Raw genomic sequence first — 20214 nt, forward strand, 5'->3', positions numbered from 1 at the left:
ATTCTGTATAACTATTGCTAAGTGATATAGGCCTACAGCTATCTTTTCAGTTCTATTTTAATATCAAGATTTCTGCCAGTTGCATAATGTGAAAGTAATAGTGCCTTTCTGATCACTCATTCATTCACTTACCCACTTATTCATCCCCTCAATGAACATGTGGCTGTGGCTAGGCAAGCACTGTACAAGTACAAGTGATACAAAGAAGCCATTCCCTACACTCAAGCTCATCTCCGGTGAGTGACTCCAGCACAGAATAGCAGATACCACCAGTAACTGAGATGTGCCCTGGATGTTAAGGTAGAATCAAAGATGAGAAGGTTAATGGATACCTTCTGAAGATGAACCTGCACAGCTTATCTAAACAGTTCATGTTTAGAGGAGACTTACATCATTTGTGGGAACTGGCTCTTTCTTCCTAGTCCTCAGCATCCCAACCAAGGACCCCAGGATCTCTCCTGGGCATGGAATCTTTATATGTTATCATTGTGGAAGGTAGGAGTCAAATCAGTTATTTCCCTAAATACTACAAAATGCACAAATAGCACTTGTTCTGAAGTCATGAAGCCCTCAGTGAGTGGTAGAGCTAATTCTCTTTCAATTTTTTTAGTGGCTCCCACCTTGAGTCAAATCTTGATGCAAACATGTCCAAGAGAAATATCTTCTTGAACACATTTTTTTAATTTATGCAATTAGAGTTATACAAAGTATTTCATAGGATTTTACTGTTGATTTAGTATTATTAGTAATTTCAATTTCTGTCATCCATTTGGTGTATAAACAAAATGGGCCAAGGTGAGAAGAAGTCGTACAGACTCAGTGGTGAACAGCTTGGATGGTTGTTTGGGGCCTGGAAGGGACAAGATTAGAGAGAGTTGAAGACAACGAAGTTGGGGGAGAGGCATGTGGATGAATCTAAAATGAAAAGAAATCCCATTCCTTCTACCATCATTTCTTTGATCCACATCCTCAAAATTATTAAAAATGAATAGCAAGTGGCCTTTTAAGACATCAACACTGGTAATTAAAATGTATAAATTAGGAATGAATATGAAACATAAACGAGGTCCCTTTCTATTGACAAGGCATCATCCTCCATGGGGGTCAATGAAAGGAACAGACTGAAAATACTTTGAACCATGTCACCAGCCTTCAGACTATCAAGCAGCACATCAGAGAAAAGGAAATCACTTTTTTTTTTTTTTTTGACAGGCAGAGTTAGACAGTGAGAGAGAGAGACAGAGAGAAAGGTCTTCCTTCTGTTGGTTCACTCCAAAGCCAGGAGCCAGGTGTTTCCTCCTGGTCTCCCATGCGGGTACAGGGCCCAAGCACTTGGGCCATCCTCCACTGCCTTCCTGGGCCACAGCAGAGAGCTGTCAATTTACAAAACAATTTATTTCTAAGGGTTGGGACTCAGTTTTTATCTTGATGGGAATCATTCAAACAAATGTCATGTAGAAGCTCAAATTCACAAAATGTGGAGGAGTCAGCTTAGGCGGCAGCCAAACATCTCATGAGCAAGCTTCCCCTACTAAAGGTGCTACATCACAGGACTTAAGATGCCAGCCATGGGGCTGCAGCCTAATTGATTGATTACACCCTCAGGTACCTCAAACCAACTCATGAGAAAAATCACATCCAAATATAGAACGTTTTATCACAGCCAGTGAATTGGAGCACCTAGCATTTGTGGGCCTGCTTCAGAGAAGCCCAGGAAATGCTTACGGTGCAGGATGGGGGTACAATCCCGGTTTATAAGCTACTCCTACCTTTTCTTTTTGTGTTAAAACAACCTGCCAATAGAAATAAGAATGAGATAAAAAATCAATAACGCATGCTGGAAAACTGCAGCATAGCCAAAATACCATATAGACCGAGGCAGGATAAGAAAGTAGGTCATTGTATTTGGAAGCCTTTAACTTAGATTCGATGAAATATCAGTACAATAAACTTCTCCGGTAAGTTTTTCTGACTTCATGTCACCAGTCTAAGTGCTGATGGTGCCTTCACCTCCCTAATGAAAGTGAAAAACTCACTCTCTGAAAATAAACATCTGTATGCCCTGGCATGTGAAATTTTGTCTCCCCTGTTTTTCTTGCTGTCTTATTTTATCTTCTAGTTTGAATTTAGAGAGGCATCTCCATGTTTCTATCTTCTTTTATGCCACATTATGTGATAGCATAAAATGGGGGATATAACAGCACCTACCTCAGAGGGCTATTCTGAGGATTTAAGTGAGAAAATATACATTTGTGCCACCAGGAAAGTATCTAGCATATAGCAATTTAAGCACTTAATAAATATTAACAGGTTGTTATGATAGGTTACATGATGTCATATTATAGAATACTAGTACTGAACAAATCAATTTGATTTTTCTAGGAATCAAATCCTCTTCTGAGGGAAAGGAGCGAAATGCTGCAACTTGCTTAAAAATGACACAAAAAACATATAATTTGTGCATGTTCCCTGGATGCCTCTCTCTGGGAGTCCACCCCAACATCAAAGGACCAGGAAGTTTATTTCATAAGAAAAATCTCTATCTTTGGGCAATATTTCCTTCATCAACTTTTCTTTCCTTGCTTCCTTCCAAGCCCTGCAAAGTACATTATTATTATTCACTTCTTGGAACCTCTGTCTGGAAGAGCCTTGCTTGACACTGATTTAGGTAAATGAGCAAAGAGATTAAAAAAAATAGGTAAGGATTCATTGCAAAAGAATGGTTTTTGGCATATAAAATGCCTGGGAAGTGATTGCCAGAAGTTTAATATTTCAAATGAAAAAGGAGTGATCCTAAAATGAGGTAAGGGCATAACGTGTAAAATCTGCAGCCGATTTAACAATGATCCAGAAACAGTTTTAGTGAGAACTTGTAAAAGTTCAGAAAGGAGTAAATATGGTACACCACAGCTTACGTGTCATTCCTCGTGCCTCTTATTTATCTGAACAATAAAAATTTAGAATGTGGCAAAAGAAAAATCATGATGATAAAAAGTGCTGAAACTCTGGAGAAGATTATCTTATGGTTCAGCAAATATTTGCTGCTTGCCTTGTCCTACAACCTCATGAGAGGAGTATATTTCTCAATGCTGTTGATGTTGAATTTGACCATGTGACATGCTTTAGCCAACAGAATGTCAGAACATTAAGTGAACAGAGAGACAAGAAATGTTCTTATATGGGTGTATGTATCTTTCAGGAATCCTGGAGGATGAGAAGCATGTGGTTCAGAACTGGGTCCAACCCACAGCCCAAAGTTATGCCCAAGGCAAGCCCAGCCTATATCCCGAGGACCTAAGTCAACTGCAGGTTCTTGAGAACAGAGTGCTCAATCTTGTATGCCACTGAGATTTCATGGTTGTTTATTATGCAGCATTATTATGACGAAAACAAACACATAAGAAAAGATTTGGGATTCTGAGTCATTTAATTATGGCACAAAAGGGGATCTTTCTCATTTGCAAATGCCAAGCTGAATTAATCTATTGTAACAAAAGGCTTCTGGCATCTTAGATTTCACTTTTCTTTCTTTAAACCAGAAAGAACCAGAGGCAAATGTTCATGCTATTTTGGAAAGCAGAAGGAATTAGAGATTTTGCCAGAAAGTTATTTGCAGCTAAAAATGCAAAGGATGATTCAGATAAGATGGCCCATCGTGGCAACAGGTTTCACATGAATTTGAAGAAAGAGCAAACCCATAGTGATAAGGTAATCTATACTTGAAGAAGTATTTAATACAGATATTCTAAAGCAGATCTTTCACTAGTTAATTCAGATATCCAATTATGCTTTCCATTCATCCTTCTAAAAAATATTTGAGGGGCTGGCACTGTGACACAGCGGGTAAAGGCCCCGGCCTGCAACACCTGCACCCTATATGGGTGCCAATTCAAGACCCGGCTGCTCCACTTCCAATCCAGCTCTCTGCTATGGCCTGGGAAAGCAGTGGAGGATGGCCCATGTCCTTGGGCCCTTGCACCTGTGTGGGAGACCTGGAGGAAGCTCCTGGCTCTCGGCTTCAGATCGGTTCAGCTTTGGCCGTTGCAGCCAACTGGGGAGTGAACCAGCAGATGGAAGATCTCTCTCTCTCTCTCTCTCTCTCTCTCTCTCTCTCTTTCTCTGTAACTTTCAAATAAAATAAAATAAAATCTTTAAAAAAAATTTGAGTACCTATTTAGCACATAAGTCATATGAAGAACTGAAAATTGAATGAGACTTGCCTCCAAGAAGTAGGTAGGATGAGGCACACATGAAAATAATGATAAATAAGTTCATACCATAAGTTCACTTATTTTATTTTTTTATTTAAACTTCCAGGGAAGGGAACCAAGTATAGAGGGCTAAGAGATCACTTTCAATAAAGCTCCTTGGAGAAAGGAGCTTTTGGTCCTTGAAAGAAGAACAAAGTATTATTAATTTTTTATTTTTTAATAAGTTCCTAAAATATATATGTATTCATTTTGGAAAATTTGTAATTTTTTGCACTTTTTTCATTATTCACTATTTTCTATGAACTTCAAAAAAAATTTTTGAGAGCTAAAGTTCCCATCTGCTGGTTTACTTCTCAAATACCAGCAATATCAGGAGCTGGGTCATGGTCAAAGCTGGTAGTTGGAAACTCAAACTAGGACTCCCACATGGGTGACAGGAACCCAATTACTTGAGCCAGCATCTTTGCTTCCCAGGGACTGCATTAGTGGGAAACGGGTGTCGGGAGCTGGAGCTTAGACTTAAACTCAGGTACTCTGATGTGGGGAATGGGCATCTTACCGGTGTCTCAACCACCAGGGTGAACTCCCACCTCTCTGTGAATTTTTCAAAGACCCTTCACATGCATGGATTTCCATTTTTTTAACTGAAATAAGTTTATCACTTAATGTCACTTTCATGAACTTTTTGAAGTACTGTTGTACAAAAATGGAAACATTCAAACAATCCATATCTCTACCCACAGAGCTCACCACAACTAATATGTTAGTATATTTCCTTCCAACTCTTTCTCCGATAAAAAAAAAAAGACAACATAATTTCAGCTTTTTCTTCTTGCCTAAACTCTCACAGAGCACTATTCTTTATCGTTTATAGGAAACACACACAGAAAGGACTTTTCTTCCAAGATAACTCTGGATGAGAGTGCCCTGGCTTATTTTCGCCTGGAGTGTGGCCAGACTGCATGCACAGTTCCTTCTTCATCTCCATAAAATATCTTCCCTGTATAACTTTGATTTGCGGCTCAGACCCACCATCAGAAAGCAACCCTCTGTAGACTGGTTTCTGTTCTCTGCCTTTCTTACCTCGTATCTTCTCTGATAATTCTGCTTCATTTTTTTTTTCTGCACTCCAAGAGTTCACCCCACTTCACTGACTCCCTTTTCCACAATATTAGTTTCGCTCTTTACCAACTTTGGTGTGGATTTGAAATCCTCCAGGCTTTGTTTTCATTTTCTTTGGGTTGTGTTTCTTCCATTTATTTAAAAGGGCTCTTTATTTTATCCTTCTCTTCCTTTTTAGTTTATTTTTGCTTTTCCCTAGAGGAAATGCCATCTTGGACCTATAACCCAGGTTATAATCCTACATTCCACGGGGGTCACCCTGTCTATTAACAACAGGGTTCCTCGTGCTAGGAAACGCAGTGTCTCTTCTTATCCTTCCAGAAGTCCCAAAGGGATCATTTCCTCCACTTATTGTGGCTTCAAGTGCCAATTTCCATAGCGTTCTGGACTCTCAGCATCTTGCCTCTTGCACATGCTGTCCCCCTTCTGGGACATTATATCACATCTCTCACACCCAGGCCAGTCCCCACAGAGCATAACCATGAGTGTAGGGTTGAAGTAACAGATGGTACTCAAGATGTGAGGTACAAAGTACAGTGAGGAACTTAAAAAACCAAACGCTGGACATCCCTGTGCTCAGCAATTCCCCATGCTTCTTGCCTCTGGGGACTCTTCTCTGGTCATCCCTTCCAGAAGAGCCCAGCCCACTTCCCTGATTTTGGCGTTGTCCTTCCTCCTCTCTCGTCCTTGCCCATCTCCTTTCCGTTTCCTGCACCACCTTCGCCCCTTCCCAATTACTGTTACCATCCCTATGTTACTGTGCTTCGCTCTGTTTGACAAGGACTCACTAAAAATCATCCCAATATAAGTATCAAGCTATCTTTTATTGGACAAAGACTGCTCTTCCCATTAGAGGACCTTGACACCAGGTCTAATGTATTTATTCTCCTTGAAGAAAGCTAACCTTTCCTCTGCATTTTCTTCTATTAGGTTAAAACTCATGAAATCATTGATAGTCAATTGTTATAAAAATGACTGGTTCAGGGTGTTCAGCCTAAATATCTAACCATAGGTGAGCTTTCAGAGCCAGGCCTTCACCGTGGGGCTCCCAGAGCAACACCACTGAAGTGAATGGGTTTGCCCTGGTTCAATTCTCAGTGCCCTGGGACACTGGTAGAAACCACTGTCAAATCCACAGCTGCAAACACAGCGGGGGGCAGGGTCCCAGTCCACATCCCAATTTCTAGTACTCTAACATTTGGTGGTATTACAGGAACCCCATGCCCACTCTCGTTTCCTCTGAGCTGATGAAGCTTATGGAAAACCTAAGTCCTAGAATGCCCTAGCGCCAGGGTAGGTTCTCTGTGCCCAATCACACTTCTAAGTCACACTCTTCAGAATGCACTGGGCCGTGAGCAACTCCCCAGCCACCTGCTCAATTGTGCTCTGAGTTTGCCATGTTTTTATGACCAGTAGGGCAAAAACAATTGAGTACTAGGAAGGGAGAGTGTGATGTTAACATAATGTGTCAACCTGACGCAGGGAGCCCAAATTATTTCTAGGTCTGTCTCTATGAAAGCCTCTGAATGAGATTAGCATTTGAACTGCAAACTCAGGAAAGCAAATGGCCCTGCCCAATGGCATCACCCAATCCATTGAGGGCCTGAATGGAACAAAAGGCAGAAGAAGGAGAAATTCTCCCTTTTTGCATCCTTCCTAGTTGCTTGAGTTGGGACATCTCATCTCATCTTCTGCCCTGGCACTGGGATTTACACCAGCAGCTCCCCTGCTTCTTAGGACTCCAGACATACCGAGTTACACCACTGGCTGTCCTGGGTCTATGACCACATGAGCCACTTCCTTAGAGTAAACCTCTCTTTACATTTCTATACATTGGAGATTTATATCCGGCTTGTTCTGTCTCTCTGAAGAACCCTGACTAGGACATGCAGTGGCACCTGATCCACTCTTGGGTAATACCAACGCTGAGTCAGGGAAGATATGGCAGGGGGGTCCGAGGCCTCTTCTTGGCTCTTCCCAGGTGGTTGCTTTCATTAAGCAAACAAAAGGGACCAAGAGTGAGGCCTGTGGTTTTCTCCATTGAGCAGTGCTGGCTTCTCTTGTCTTGATATTAACAGGAGGTTCATGTCATTCTCTGTGTCTGTTGCTGTGAAATCACTTCATCTATGCCTACACCTTACTGACATTTAACAAGAAGTTCAGAGTAGCTGCATTCAAATGCCACTTCAAGGGAAATTGTTCGACTATTTACCAACAGATGTATTTATTTGTCATTTATATAAATTTAGTATGTATCAAAGATTGTTCTAAATACTTTACAAATATTAACCTCAATTAATCCCCCTCAACCACACCCCGCCATGTATGCCTCCAATCCTTGTTGTATGCATACAGACAAAACTGGGGTTAAACTATGTAAATACTTGTCCATTGTCTGTCTCAAATTCAGATTATGAACGTGTTCCATATTTTAAAAAATAGTTTACAAACACATGATTTAATATCCACATACATTATATCAAATAAATAGAGCAGTGCACCAAATTTTTTTTAATATTAGCTTCTTAATTTCATCAGTTTACACTGTAAAAAATAACCCCCAAATCTCAGCCTTCACAAAGACTTAGTTTCCACTCACATTAACACCCCTCAAGGTCACAGCAGCCCTGCAGGCTGATTTCTACTCTTCATTATAAATTAAGTTTTGAAGAAGATTCTTTTAAAAAAATATTCACATGCCTAATTTTTCCTCAGATTCAATTTTTACAAAAGAAATTTCTGGCTCAAATGGATGAACTTGGGATGATGTGTACTCACTTTAGAAGTAAATGAGGCTGGCGCCGCGGCTCACTAGGCTAATCCTCCGCCTTGCGGCGCCAGCACACCGGGTTCTAGTCCCGGTCGGGGCGCCAGATTCTGTCCCGGTTGCCCCTCTCCCAAGCCAGCTCTCTGCTGTGGCCAGGGAGTGCAGTGGAGGATGGCCCAGGTGCTTGGGCCCTGCACCCCATGGGAGACCAGGAGAAGCACCTGGCTCCTGGCTCCTGCCATCGGATCATCGCGGTGCGCCGGCCGCAAAACGCTGAAGGGTGAACCAATGGCAAAGGAAGACCTTTCTCTCTGTCTCTCTCTCTCACTGTCCACTCTGCCTGTCAAAAAATAAAAAACAAATAAAAAAAAAAGTAAATAAAAATGTTACTTTTGTGGCATCTTCCCCAACTCTTCCTGTTAGTCCTATAAATAGGATGTGCAAAACAGAGGCTTTTCGTTTGTGGGGATGGCGTGGGGGCAGGTATGGACACCGGAAAGTAAAGATAGGAAGGAATATGTGGAGGGGGCACAAGGACATAAATGCCCTCAATGAGAAGTCTAGAGGTGACACAAGCTGCTGCAGCCACTGACACATGCTGTCACAGGCTAAGCAAGAGACAGAAAAATTGTAGCTGATAAGTAATATTTTAAGAACTTGTGTTTAAATTATTTAAGTGAGACATTATATAACCTTAGGCAGTCAAACACCAGAAACTGTGAAAAACAGCAAAACTGGTACAGGTACCTCTCCTTTACTAGGAAGCCAATAAAACTATGCAGTTTTGTATTAAAATCAGTGGAGGGAGTCTCATATTTTGTGGAACTCTAATGTATTCGCACATAATTTAAATGGCTTTTCTCCTATTTAAAAACCATAACAAAGTAAAATCAGTGACGGCATTCTTTTTACCACTCGTCATCTACCCATGAACGCTGAGATTTGGGGGTTATTTGTCATAGTGTCAACTGATGACTAAGAAGCAAATGTGCTAGTCTAGTCCAAGCTTGGGACTAACAGTGTCCGAACTGATCACAGCACTTTCCAGGTCAGGAAAGCCATTGGTGGAGCTCCAGAGATGATGAAGTCAGAAGGGAAACAGGCTCTGCTGCTGTGGCTCCCAGTGCAAAGCACGAGAATCACTGGGGGATCTCCGTCCTGCCCCGGTGGGATACAACATCTGTGTATCTGTTCCTCTACCTACTCTGTAATGATCTGCTTAGCGTTGAGTTAGTCTCCCAGCAGGGAAGCTTGTTTTCCATTCTCGTTATGCATGTGGTTCAAATGTTGGCTTTCCCCTTAGCATAATCATTGTTGAAATTTCACTTCTAAAGCAAAACAAAGCTTCAACACACAAAGCAGGGGCAGGCATTTGGCAATGTGCTTAGACTGCCACTTGTGACACCTGTATCCCATATCCGAGTGCCTGGGTTCAAGGCATGGATCTGCTTCCAATTCCAGCATTCCTACTAATGCACACCCTGGGAGACAGCAGGTGATGACCCAAGTACTTGGGTCCCTGCTACCCACATGGGAGACGTGGATTGAGTTCTGGGTTCTTGGCTTCAGCCTGGCCCACCCCTAGCTATTGTAGTCACTTGGATGATGAGCCAGAGGGAAGAAATTTCTCTTTGTATATGTCTCTCTCTCTGCCTTTAAAATAAGTAAAATTTTCCCAAGAAATTCAAAAGCACCAGAAAACACTGTAGAATTTACTATGGATCTCATTGAGGAGATAGAAGACATTGTTTAACAGCATTTTGCCAGGAGAAAATAAAAACTGGTTCAAGGAGTCTTTTCTCCCAAACTGTCTTCTCAGCCTCCTAGCTAAAACTCCGTTCTCAACCCCTATCCCTATGCCTGCGCCTCTGCTCTGTGCTATCAGTGATTGTGCTGAGAGGACTAGTTGAACTTCTTGTGCTCAATGCAGGCAATGTGCTAAAGCCATTGGGAAGAGCAAAGCCCAAACCCTGAAACCATCCTTGGAGATATGCCCTTGTCTCATCTCTCTCTTGAGCTGTTTACAAAAAGTAGGGAACTAGAACTCAGCTACCCCATGTGTGATGTCTACCAGTGCGGGTAGAGGGGTAGGCTCACAGCAAGTTAAAACAAAAATGCTCTTTGAATATTGAAATGCCTCACTGATGGCAGGACTCATGCCTGAACTTAAGGTCATTTCATTCAGTGCTTTTCTCCTAAGAACTAGTTAGAATCCTTGCTCCGGGGAGGCCAGCATTGCAGCAACAGGTGGGAGGTGAGAATAGAGGGTTGAGAGGAGAGGATGCAGCAGCGCTTAGGAGACCAACCCAGGGATACTGCACAGGTAGGCAGTGGAAAAGACCAGGAAGTCCGAAGTTGGAAGAGGAGCCCAAATGTGGGACTGAGATAACATCCACCACAACCCTTGTCCATTTCAACACATGGCCCAGCATCAACCTGGGACAGCTTTCATTCTACCCACATCGTTCCTCTTAAATCTACAGGTAAAGCACAAGCAGAAATCTAAACAGGCCATGTTGGCAACAGTCGTGACCACCATAAAAGCACAGGCAAGAACACGCCTGGGCTCCACCCATCTCTCGGAGCCGCCTACCTTTTGAGTGAGGTCACTGGCTTCGTTGATGTACCGATCTCGCTCCTTTTCCAGCTGAAAGATAATCTTTCTCTGCTTCTGAGCCTCGCTCTTGTAGTTCTGGATTTCTTCCTCCAGATTCCTCTTGGCTTGCTCATGGAGCTTCACCAGGTCCGTCTGCTTCTGGGTGGCACTGATCGCCTTAAGCATATTCTACAGACAAAGGCAACAAAACAGCCACATTACTCAGAAGAGTTTGAGGGTCTGAGGTTAAGCTTAGGCCCTGCCCTCTTCTTCAAATAATGAGATGCTTTGGCTTTTGAAAGAATAAAGATAATCATATTCTCTACAGCCCAAGAGCCTGTTAGGTTGATTTTATACAAGGCACGTTAAATAAATGCACTAAAAGCAATCACACCATCCCTACAAAGTGGGCAAAACAGTGCTCTCATTTAAAAATGGGAAATTGGATTTGAAAGGTTAACCATTTGCCTACAAGTTCATACAACAGAATCAGGATTTGAATCTATGGCTGGCAGACCCACAGTCCATGATTTTTTTTTTTTTTTTTTTTTTTTTGACAGACAGAGTGGACAGTGAGAGAGAGAGACAGAAAGAAAGGTCTTCCTTTGCCATTGGTTCACCCTCCAATGGCCGCCACGGCCAGCGCGCTGCGGCCGGCACACCGCACTGATCCGATGGCAGGAGCCAGGTGCTTCTCCTGGTCTCCCATAGGGTGCAGGGCCCAAGTACTTGGGCCATCCTCCACTGCACTCCCTGGCCACAGCAGAGAGCTGGCCTGGAAGAGGGGCAACCGGGACAGAATCCGGTGCCCCGACCGGGACTAGAACCCGGTGTGCCGGCGCCACTAGGCAGAGGATTAGCCTAGTGAGCCGCGGCGCCAGCCACAGTCCATTATTTTAATCTCCATCCCAACTATAGCCTGAGGTTAGAACAACTGAACATAATCATGTAACTCAGACTTTGACTACAAAGTAAGATAAACTCAGAATCATTGGAGATGCAGGGACCTGCAATGCCAGCATCCCATGTGGGCATCAGTTTGAGTCCTGGCTACTGCACTTCTAATCCAGCTCCCTGAGGGAAAGCAGCAGACAAAGACCTAAGTTTGGGCCCCTGCATCCTCAGGCAGAGCTGATGGTGTTCTGGGATTCTGACTTTGGCTTCAGACCATTGCAGCCATTTGGGGAGTGAACCACTGGATGGAAGATAGCTCCTCTCTCTCTCTCTCTCTTTCTCTCTCTCTATCTCTGCAACCCTGCCTTTCACATAAAAAGGGAAGGGAAGGGAAGGGAAGGGAAGGGAAGGGAAGGGAAGGGAAGGGAAGGGAAGGGAAGGGAAAGGAAGGGAAAGGAAGGGAAAGGAAGGGAAAGGAAGGGAAAGGAAGGGAAAGGAAGGGAAAGGAAGGGAAAGGAAGGGAAAGGAAGGGAAAGGAAGGGAAAGGAAGGGAAAGGAAGGGAAAGGAAGGGAAAGGAAGGGAAAGGAAGGGAAAGGAAGGGAAAGGAAGGGAAAGGGGGAAGGAAGGAAGGAAGGAAGGAAGGAAGGAAGGAAGGAAGGAAGGAAGGAAGGAAGGAAATGCAGATATCTAAAATTAACATAGAACCCAAAATAATTTTACTCCTGGGGTATATACCCAAAAAAAAAAAAAAACTAAAGCAAAAATGAGTCACAGATGTTCATAGTAGCACAATTCATAAGAATTAAATGACAGAAACAACTAAAGTGTCCATCAGCTGATGAGTAGATAAACAAATATGGCTTATCCACACAGTGAAATATTCTTGAGCCATAAAAAAGAATGAAGCACTGATGCATGCCACAACACAGTTGAAATTTGAAAACACTGTTCTGAGTGATGCCAGCCACACAAGGTTACATAATATATGACTCCATCCATACAATATCCAGAAAAGTCCAATCCATAGAAAAGGAAAGATTAGTACTATCTAGGGGTTGGGAAGAGGGAAGAATGGGGAATTACAGCTAAACAGGTACAAGGTATCCTTTTGAAATAATGAAAATTACCTGGACCTAGATAGCAGTGATGGCTATACAACATTGTGACTGTTCTACATGTCACAAATGGTAACTTGTGCCTTATGTGCATTTTACCAGGATAAAAAATATTAGCCCCAGTTGCATTTTTTAAAATTTTTTAATGTAGATGCACCAGGGTTTCTGATTCAGAGGGTCTGGGATGGAACCTGATATGGTATGAATAGGCAGGCAGCTAGTTAGATCTAGGTGAGCGAGAATTTTTGCAACCCTGCCATATAGTGTTCTTTCTTTACCTGTCGGTATAACATACCCACCTCCCAAGAAGCCCCCATGTTTCATCCAGGATCAAAAAGGGGAGATGCTATGATAACTATGGTTGCTAAACTCTACATAGACATGCCATAAAATTCCCAGATGGCTTCACACATGCTAAGGCACTACCCTCTGCCTCGTAGAAGAGGCTAAGGGGGTAACCTCTTTTTGCCCCTAACCACACTTGGGGGTGCAATTCAGGCTTTTCTCTGTCTCTCTCTCTCTTTGGGCACCTCTGGCCCTTTCATGATGGGTAGTTCTCTGTGTGGGAAAACCCACACATATGTTTTCTTTCTTACTTTAATAAATCCTTTTCCTACAATGCCTCTGCTTGGAATACTTTTCTCTGGGAGGGGAAAGAACCTGGAGTGAAAATTAAGGTACCCAAGCAGACACTTGAACGCAGGCACCTAGATGATTTTTCAAAGCTGCACTGGCAGTTTCTGATGCTGCAAGGCAAATGCCTTGGGTTGGCTGCCCCCATTCCTCCAAAACGCGGTTAGTAGCTGTGCCATCTGGCAGCTGTGCTCATGCAAGAGGCCACCGCTCCAGCCATCACTGAATGGACACAAAAATCCTTCCCAGCAACTTTTCCAATCAGGCCTTTAGATTTTTGCAATTCAGTAGACAATGTACACTTGGGAGTTGTTGGTGAAGGCTTTTTTTATTTTTTCCCATATGGGCTGGAAAACAAGAGAATGTCTTCACTGAAAGAGGAATGAAACAAAAACTCAGCAGCAAGTCTAGTGGTGGAGAGAACGGGCTTTCACTCCAGCCACGCCAGGCCAGGTTCCTTCCAGTGTTGGAGGCCCAGCACTATCTAAAGGTTCTGTGAAGCACCTTATAGCTCCTCCGCAGAGCTCTGACAAAGACAGGCACACAGTGAGGTCTGAAAACCACTGGACTATAACCAGGTAAAATGCTCACTAAACATTGCTTGGAGCTCTTGTAGAAAAGAGAAAACGTCAACTTTATTCTCAAATGTTGGGTTAAACATTTGTTTCATAAATGACAAAGCCAGAGTGGCCACCATTCTAGTGGTTAAGACACTCGTGTTAGGCCGGCGCTGAGGCTCACTAGGCTAATCCTCCGCCTTGCGGTGCCAGCACACCGGGTTCTAGTCCCAGTCGGGGCGCCGGATTCTGTCCCGGTTGCCCCTCTTCCAGGCCAGCTCTCTGCTGTGGCCAGGGAGCGCAGTGGAGGATGGCCCAAGTCCTTGGGCCCTGCACCCCATGGGAGACCAGGAAAAGCACCTGGCTCCTGGCTCCTGCCTCGGATCAGTGCGGTGTGCCGGCCGCAGCGCGCTGGCCGTGGCGGCCATTGGAGGGTGAACCAACGGCAAAGGAAGACCTTTCTCTCTGTCTCTCTCTCTCTCTCACTGTCCACTCTGCCTGTCAAAAAAAAAAAAAAAAAGACACTCGTGTTGCACACCAGAGTGCCTAGATTCAATTACTGACTCTGGCTCCAGATTCCAGCTTCCTGCTAACGCACACCCTGGGAAGCAATGGTGATGACTCAAGTAATTGGGTTTCTGCCACTCATGTGAGAGAACTGGATTGAGTTCCCAGCTCCCGATTCAACAGTGGGCATTTGGGGAGGGAACTGCACATTGGTTCATATTTCTCTCTCTCTCTCTCTCTCTCTCTCCCCCTTCCTTACTCTCTCTCTCCCTCCCTCCCTCACCCCCTCACTCCCTCCCTCACTCACTCCCTCCCTCTAAAAAAGAAAAGAAAAAAAGACAAACCCACTGCAACAAGACATTGAAAGAACCAAAAATATATTCATGTTCTGCTTGTCAAAACCATGTCACTCATTCTTTCAAGGAAGGTGGCATTTCAAATCAGTGGGAAAGAATGTATTATCAATAAAGGTTGATTGCACACCTGTAGAATCTGGAGCTGTGCCAGGCACCAAGAATTCAATGCCAGGGAAAGAAAGAAAACAAGAGAAAAGTATGCCTTGCCCTCAAGGAGGAATTGACATTAATCAAATACATATGAAATTAGGGGCCATAGTTGTGCCATTGCAGGTAAAACAGCCGCCTCTGACACTGGCATCCCATATAGGTGCCAGTTGGTGTTCTGGCTGCTCCACTTCCAATCCAGCTCCCTGCTAATGTGCCTGGGAAAGCAGCAGAAGATGGCCCAACTATTTGGGCCCCTGCCACCCAGATGGGAGACCTGGATGAAGTTTGGCTCCTGGCTTTGGCTTGGCCCAGTCCTGGCTATTGTGGCCATCTGGGGAGTGAACCAGTGGATGGAAGAACTCTCTCTCTCTCCCTCACTCTCTCTCTCTTCCTCTCTGTAACTCTGACTTTCAAATAAATAAATCTTTAAAAACAATAAAAAAGTGAAATTAATTGTATTACTTGTCCTATCTAGAAAAACCTGTTGTTTATGTTGTGTGTGTTAAAAACAAATTTAAGGGCCAGCACTGTGGTATAGTGGGTTAAGTCATTGTTTGCAGTGCCGGCATCCCATATGGGTGCAGGTTTGAGACACAGCTGCTCCACTTCCAATCTAGCTCTCTGCTATGGCCTGGGAAAGCAGTAGAAGATGGCCCAAATCCTTGGGCCTGTGCCTCCACGTGGGAGATCTGGAAGAAGCTCCTGGCTTTGGATCAGCACAGCTCCAGCCATTGTGGCCAACTGGGGAGTGAACCAGCAGATGGAAGACCTCTCTCTCTCTCTGCCTCTCCTTCTCTCTCCGTGTAACTCTGACTTTCAAATAAATAAATAAATCTTTAGAAAAAAAATTTAAGAACATAAATTCAATACTACTGTTTATCTGCATGAATTTGTAGGTTCAAGGAACAATTTCCAGGATTGGAGGTAGAGGAAGAACTTCTGTGATCTTCTTCATGAGTGCTTAGCCTGTGAAGATCTAATCTCCTGCCATTTTATGGGATACCCTAAGTAGTGTACTTTAAGCTGAAGTATAATCTATATTGTTAAGATGTTTTTCAATTCTAGAAAACCTAAAGAAGCAAGGAAAAGCAGACTGAATAAATATAGCCATTTCTCCTTTGGTAGACACCACTGGGGTATCTGTTAGAGCAGCAGATGTCCCCCTCCACCCCTGGCCTGTGGTTTCTTCCTCCCTGGAAGAATCCATAAGAAGGAAAGTTTATCCTAAATCCTGGAAAGGATATAATCCCCTAAGAGTGACTTTCAATAAAGGAGATCTTCTGGAAGGAGGGGAGGAAAGAGAGGAGGTCCTGTCTTTGACAGAGGTCTCCAGGGTTTTGCCTCCAAGCTCCTCCAACCTCTCCCTCACCTGTGGACCACACTGAGCTCAAAGATGAAAAGGATAAAGACTAAAAATAAAAACAAAAACACATAACCTTGAGAAGATTTTCACATCACCAATCTAGCATTTGTACACCATACACCTTAAAATTTAATTAGCACTCGTTTATAATTTCTAGATTAGCAAAAGTAGTAGACTATAGATATTAAATTCAGAATTTTTGTTCAGGTTAGTTTAGGATGACAAATAATACAGCAATGGAAACAGCTCCCACAAAACACTGTGACATCTCCTGCTGGTTTATATGCTAATTCTCCAAAGTCCTTTTGTGTTCACAGGTGATAATAGAGCTTGAATTCATGGTCAGTGAATGGTAGCCTGTAGACAGCCGCTCAGAGGGAAATTGAGCACTGTTATTTATTCTAATCCACTTTTGTTTGCCTCGGAGTTTTCTTTCCCCACACAACTGGTTATAGGCAGATATAATAGCAGTAAAGAAAAGCATGCATTCACCAGTGTTACTGTAATAAACTCACCTTATTTAGTATGTCCCTTTCTCTCAGAAGCTCATCCAGGGCTTTCTTATCGAGTTCTGCTTGTTTCTTTGAAGTCTCCAACTCTAAATCCCCAGGAAGAAAAACACTAATAAATGTAGAGTCAACCTAAGAGAGGATCTGAAAAGCCAGAAGCACAGTGACACAAACACGGATTGACATGTTTGTCTGCCGCTGTAAAACTACTAATGGACCTCGTTATAACTCTGTGGGGTTCATCTTCCCCACTGGGTAAATAGATGGAAGCCGAAGCTCAGACAGATGAAGTCGTATGCCAGAAGTCCACAGCCAGGAGTGGACAAGGCTAACATTAGAAACTTGGTTTCTCTGACTCCCAAAAATCTTTGCTCTTTTGCAATCTTTTCTACGATACAAGTAGAAATACAGAATGAAGCTAGAAATACAGATAAACAAAAGTGAAATTTTAATTCAATCATGATCAGTTTAGATTAGAATGTTGATATCTCTTTCCAGTCTTTTTCCTATGCAAATAAATGTGTGTACATATAAACAAATATATGTATATATACATTAACATGCCCCAAAAAGGAATCATACTACACATACTATTCTGCAGCTTACTTTTACAATTATAAAACACAAAATAAATGTTTTTATATATTATAAATGTGTATCCACATCAGAATTTTTACTAACTCCATGGTTTTTCACTGTTTAAAAATGTATAATTTACTTAGCCAATACTCCATTTTATCATTTAAGTTGTTTCCAATATTTTTGCAGTTATATGCAATAATTCCATGAAAGTTCAAGTTCATTTTTTCTTCTAGAAGAGGAAGTCTTGGAACAAAGCTGATTTTTTAACTAAGACATTTCTCTCCTAGTGCCATATTTCTCTCTAGAAATCACAGCAGTTGAAATCCCCACCCAAACCACACTGGGCATTCTCATTCTCCTTCATCTCTGACAGTTTGGTAGACTTAAAACCAGTATGCTAGTGTTTCATTTCTATCTCTTTGATTACTGGTGAAGTTGACTACTTTATCATGTTTAATGACCACTTTTGTGTATTTCTGTTTCTCAAAGTGCCCACATTTGCCCTGTGTCAATTGTCTTATGAATTGTTTTGAAAATTCTTCATATGTTATAAAGAGAATAATTCTTTGACAACATCCTGATCAATTTGCCTTTATTTATAGAGTCTTTTACCACATATAAAATTTTAGCTTTTACTTCAGTGAATCTTTAATTCTTGGCTGTATGATTTTATTCAACATTTGGTATTAACATTCCCCCCCAAAAAAAATAGCTTATTGTCATGCTATCATTTTCTTAATAATTCATAAGACACACTGCTATGAAACAACATCTGATCTTAGATGATTATCTTGGGCATTTTCTGTCCTTTCTACTTCCCACCTTGATCTGTTTATTTGATATCACCACTAACTATTTGATTATCCAACCTTTATCATACATTTAAACAACAAGTAAGGCAAATGTTCCCTTACCACTCTACTTTTCAAGAATTTTATAGCTATTGTCAGGTGTTTATGCTTCTGGAGAAATTTTAGAACCAGTTTCCAAGTCCTATACAACATAACTCACTGAAATTTTTTTGGAAATATTAAATGTATAGATTCATTTGGACAGTTTTATATCTTTATCATATTGAGTTTTCACATTCAAGAACTTTTCTCCATTTTTCAAGTCTTCTTTTATACCCCTCAATAGAATTCTGTAGCTTTTTTATATATAGGTCTTGCAGTTATCTTGGTAACTTCACTCATAGATATTTTATTACTTTAGCGGCTCTTATGAAAGGCAATTTTCCGTCACGTATTCTAACCAAGTCTTTGGTATAAAACAAGTTATTAATATCTATATATTTATTTTATAACCTGCCACCTATTGGGCTCTTTTGTTAGTTCTGATCATTTTTTTCAGTTCTTTTGCTTTAGTTTTATAGTAGAAAATCATATGGAGGAACCATGTTCCTAACCATTATGGCCAGTGCCACTCTTTGATTGAGTACATCAAAAGGAAGCAGTGCTGAAGAGGAGTGACCAATGTTGACAATATCTGTAAAGTAATCAGAAGAGAGACCTGCATGACTTTTGTCATGGACAGAGAATTGGACTCAGTGCTGAAAGGATTAAAAAAAATTGTTCAAAACTTCAAAATATTGCAAGCAGAAATATAGAACCTTTAAATAGGGGAGTGCTTTTATGGTCATTCAGTAGAGACAAAAGGTATGGTCTTACGGTTCCACTTTTCTTCATATGTCCTGTAAGACATCAAGTGGTAAACTCGGCCTCAACTGCAAGTACCCTGAGGGCAGGATCCTGTATTTACCAAGCGATGGACATAGTCTACACTCACTTGATTGAATGGATGAACAGAGAAACTGTCCAGTTGCAGCTACACCTCACTACGAGATCAATTCTGAGGGTGGACATTTGGCCTAGTGGTTGAAAAGCCCACATCCTATATTGGAGTTTGGGTTGGAGTCCTGGCTCCTGGCTCCCGGCTCCATTCCTGCTGATGTGCACCCTGGGAGGCAACAGGTAATGGCTCAAGGTGGTTGGGTCCCTGTAACCCATCCGGGAGACCTGGACTGAGTTTCTCTCTCTCTCTATTCTTCTCTCTCTTTCTCAAATGAATAAAACTTTTTTTATTTTTATTTTTTGACAGGCAGAGCAGACAGTGAGAGAGAGAGACAGAGAGAAAGGTCTTCCTTTGCTGTTGACCGCCGCAGCCGGCGCGCCGCGGCCGGCGCACCGCGCGGATCGGATGGCAGGAGCCAGGTACTTATCCTGGTCTCCCATGGGGTGCAGGGCCCAAGGACTTGGGCCATCCTCCACTGCACTCCCTGGCCACAGCAGAGAGCTAGCCTGGAAGAGGGGCAACCGGGACAGAATCCGGCGCCCCAACCGGGACTAGAACCCGGTGTGCTGGTGCCGCAAGGTGGAGGATTAGCCTAGTGAGCCGCGGCGCCGGCCTGAATAAAACTTTTTAAATATGTAAGTTTAAGTAGTCTAAGGAATTCCCCTTATTTAAAAATAGTATTTCTTGATATCTGAGAATGAGTGTGCACTTCTCAAAGACTTAAGTGATAAACAGTTCTAATAATCTTATCTACAGATGTAGATTATACCTGGCTTTTCACAACACAATGCGTGCTTTTGCATATGGTATTTCATTCAGTGATTTACAATTCAGCATCCTTCATGTGGTCAGTGAGACCCAGGTGTCTTTGTCCAGAGCTGTTTCTGCCATGCTGAATTTGACCAGTACATCATATTTTAATTACACTCTTATTTAGAAAAGAAAATATCTGGATGAGGATATGTGGCATCTAGTAAGCACCTTCCAGGTGCCAGGTGCTATTGGCAAGTGCTTTGGGAGCATGAGCCCGTTTCAACCCCCAGCAAGTACATGGGATGGA

At 42.5% G+C, this 20214-nt stretch overlaps 1 protein-coding gene across 1 annotated transcript in view; it reads right to left on the reverse strand.

Moving 5' to 3' along the window:
* CFAP58 (cilia and flagella associated protein 58) overlaps nt 1-20214 on the reverse strand; it is a 107879-nt gene that overhangs the window by 67683 nt on the left and 19982 nt on the right. The window contains exons 8-9 of the mRNA XM_008270490.5: nt 16788-16870; nt 10694-10885 (exon numbers count right to left, since the gene is read on the reverse strand). Of these exons, the coding sequence (XP_008268712.3) occupies nt 10694-10885; nt 16788-16870 (275 nt within the window). The remainder of the gene's footprint in view (nt 1-10693; nt 10886-16787; nt 16871-20214) is intronic.

The sequence above is a fragment of the Oryctolagus cuniculus genome, chromosome 15, assembly GCF_051225735.1.
Source record: "Oryctolagus cuniculus isolate XC-2025 breed Fujian yellow rabbit chromosome 15, ASM5122573v1, whole genome shotgun sequence".
Classification (NCBI taxonomy): domain Eukaryota; kingdom Metazoa; phylum Chordata; class Mammalia; order Lagomorpha; family Leporidae; genus Oryctolagus; species Oryctolagus cuniculus.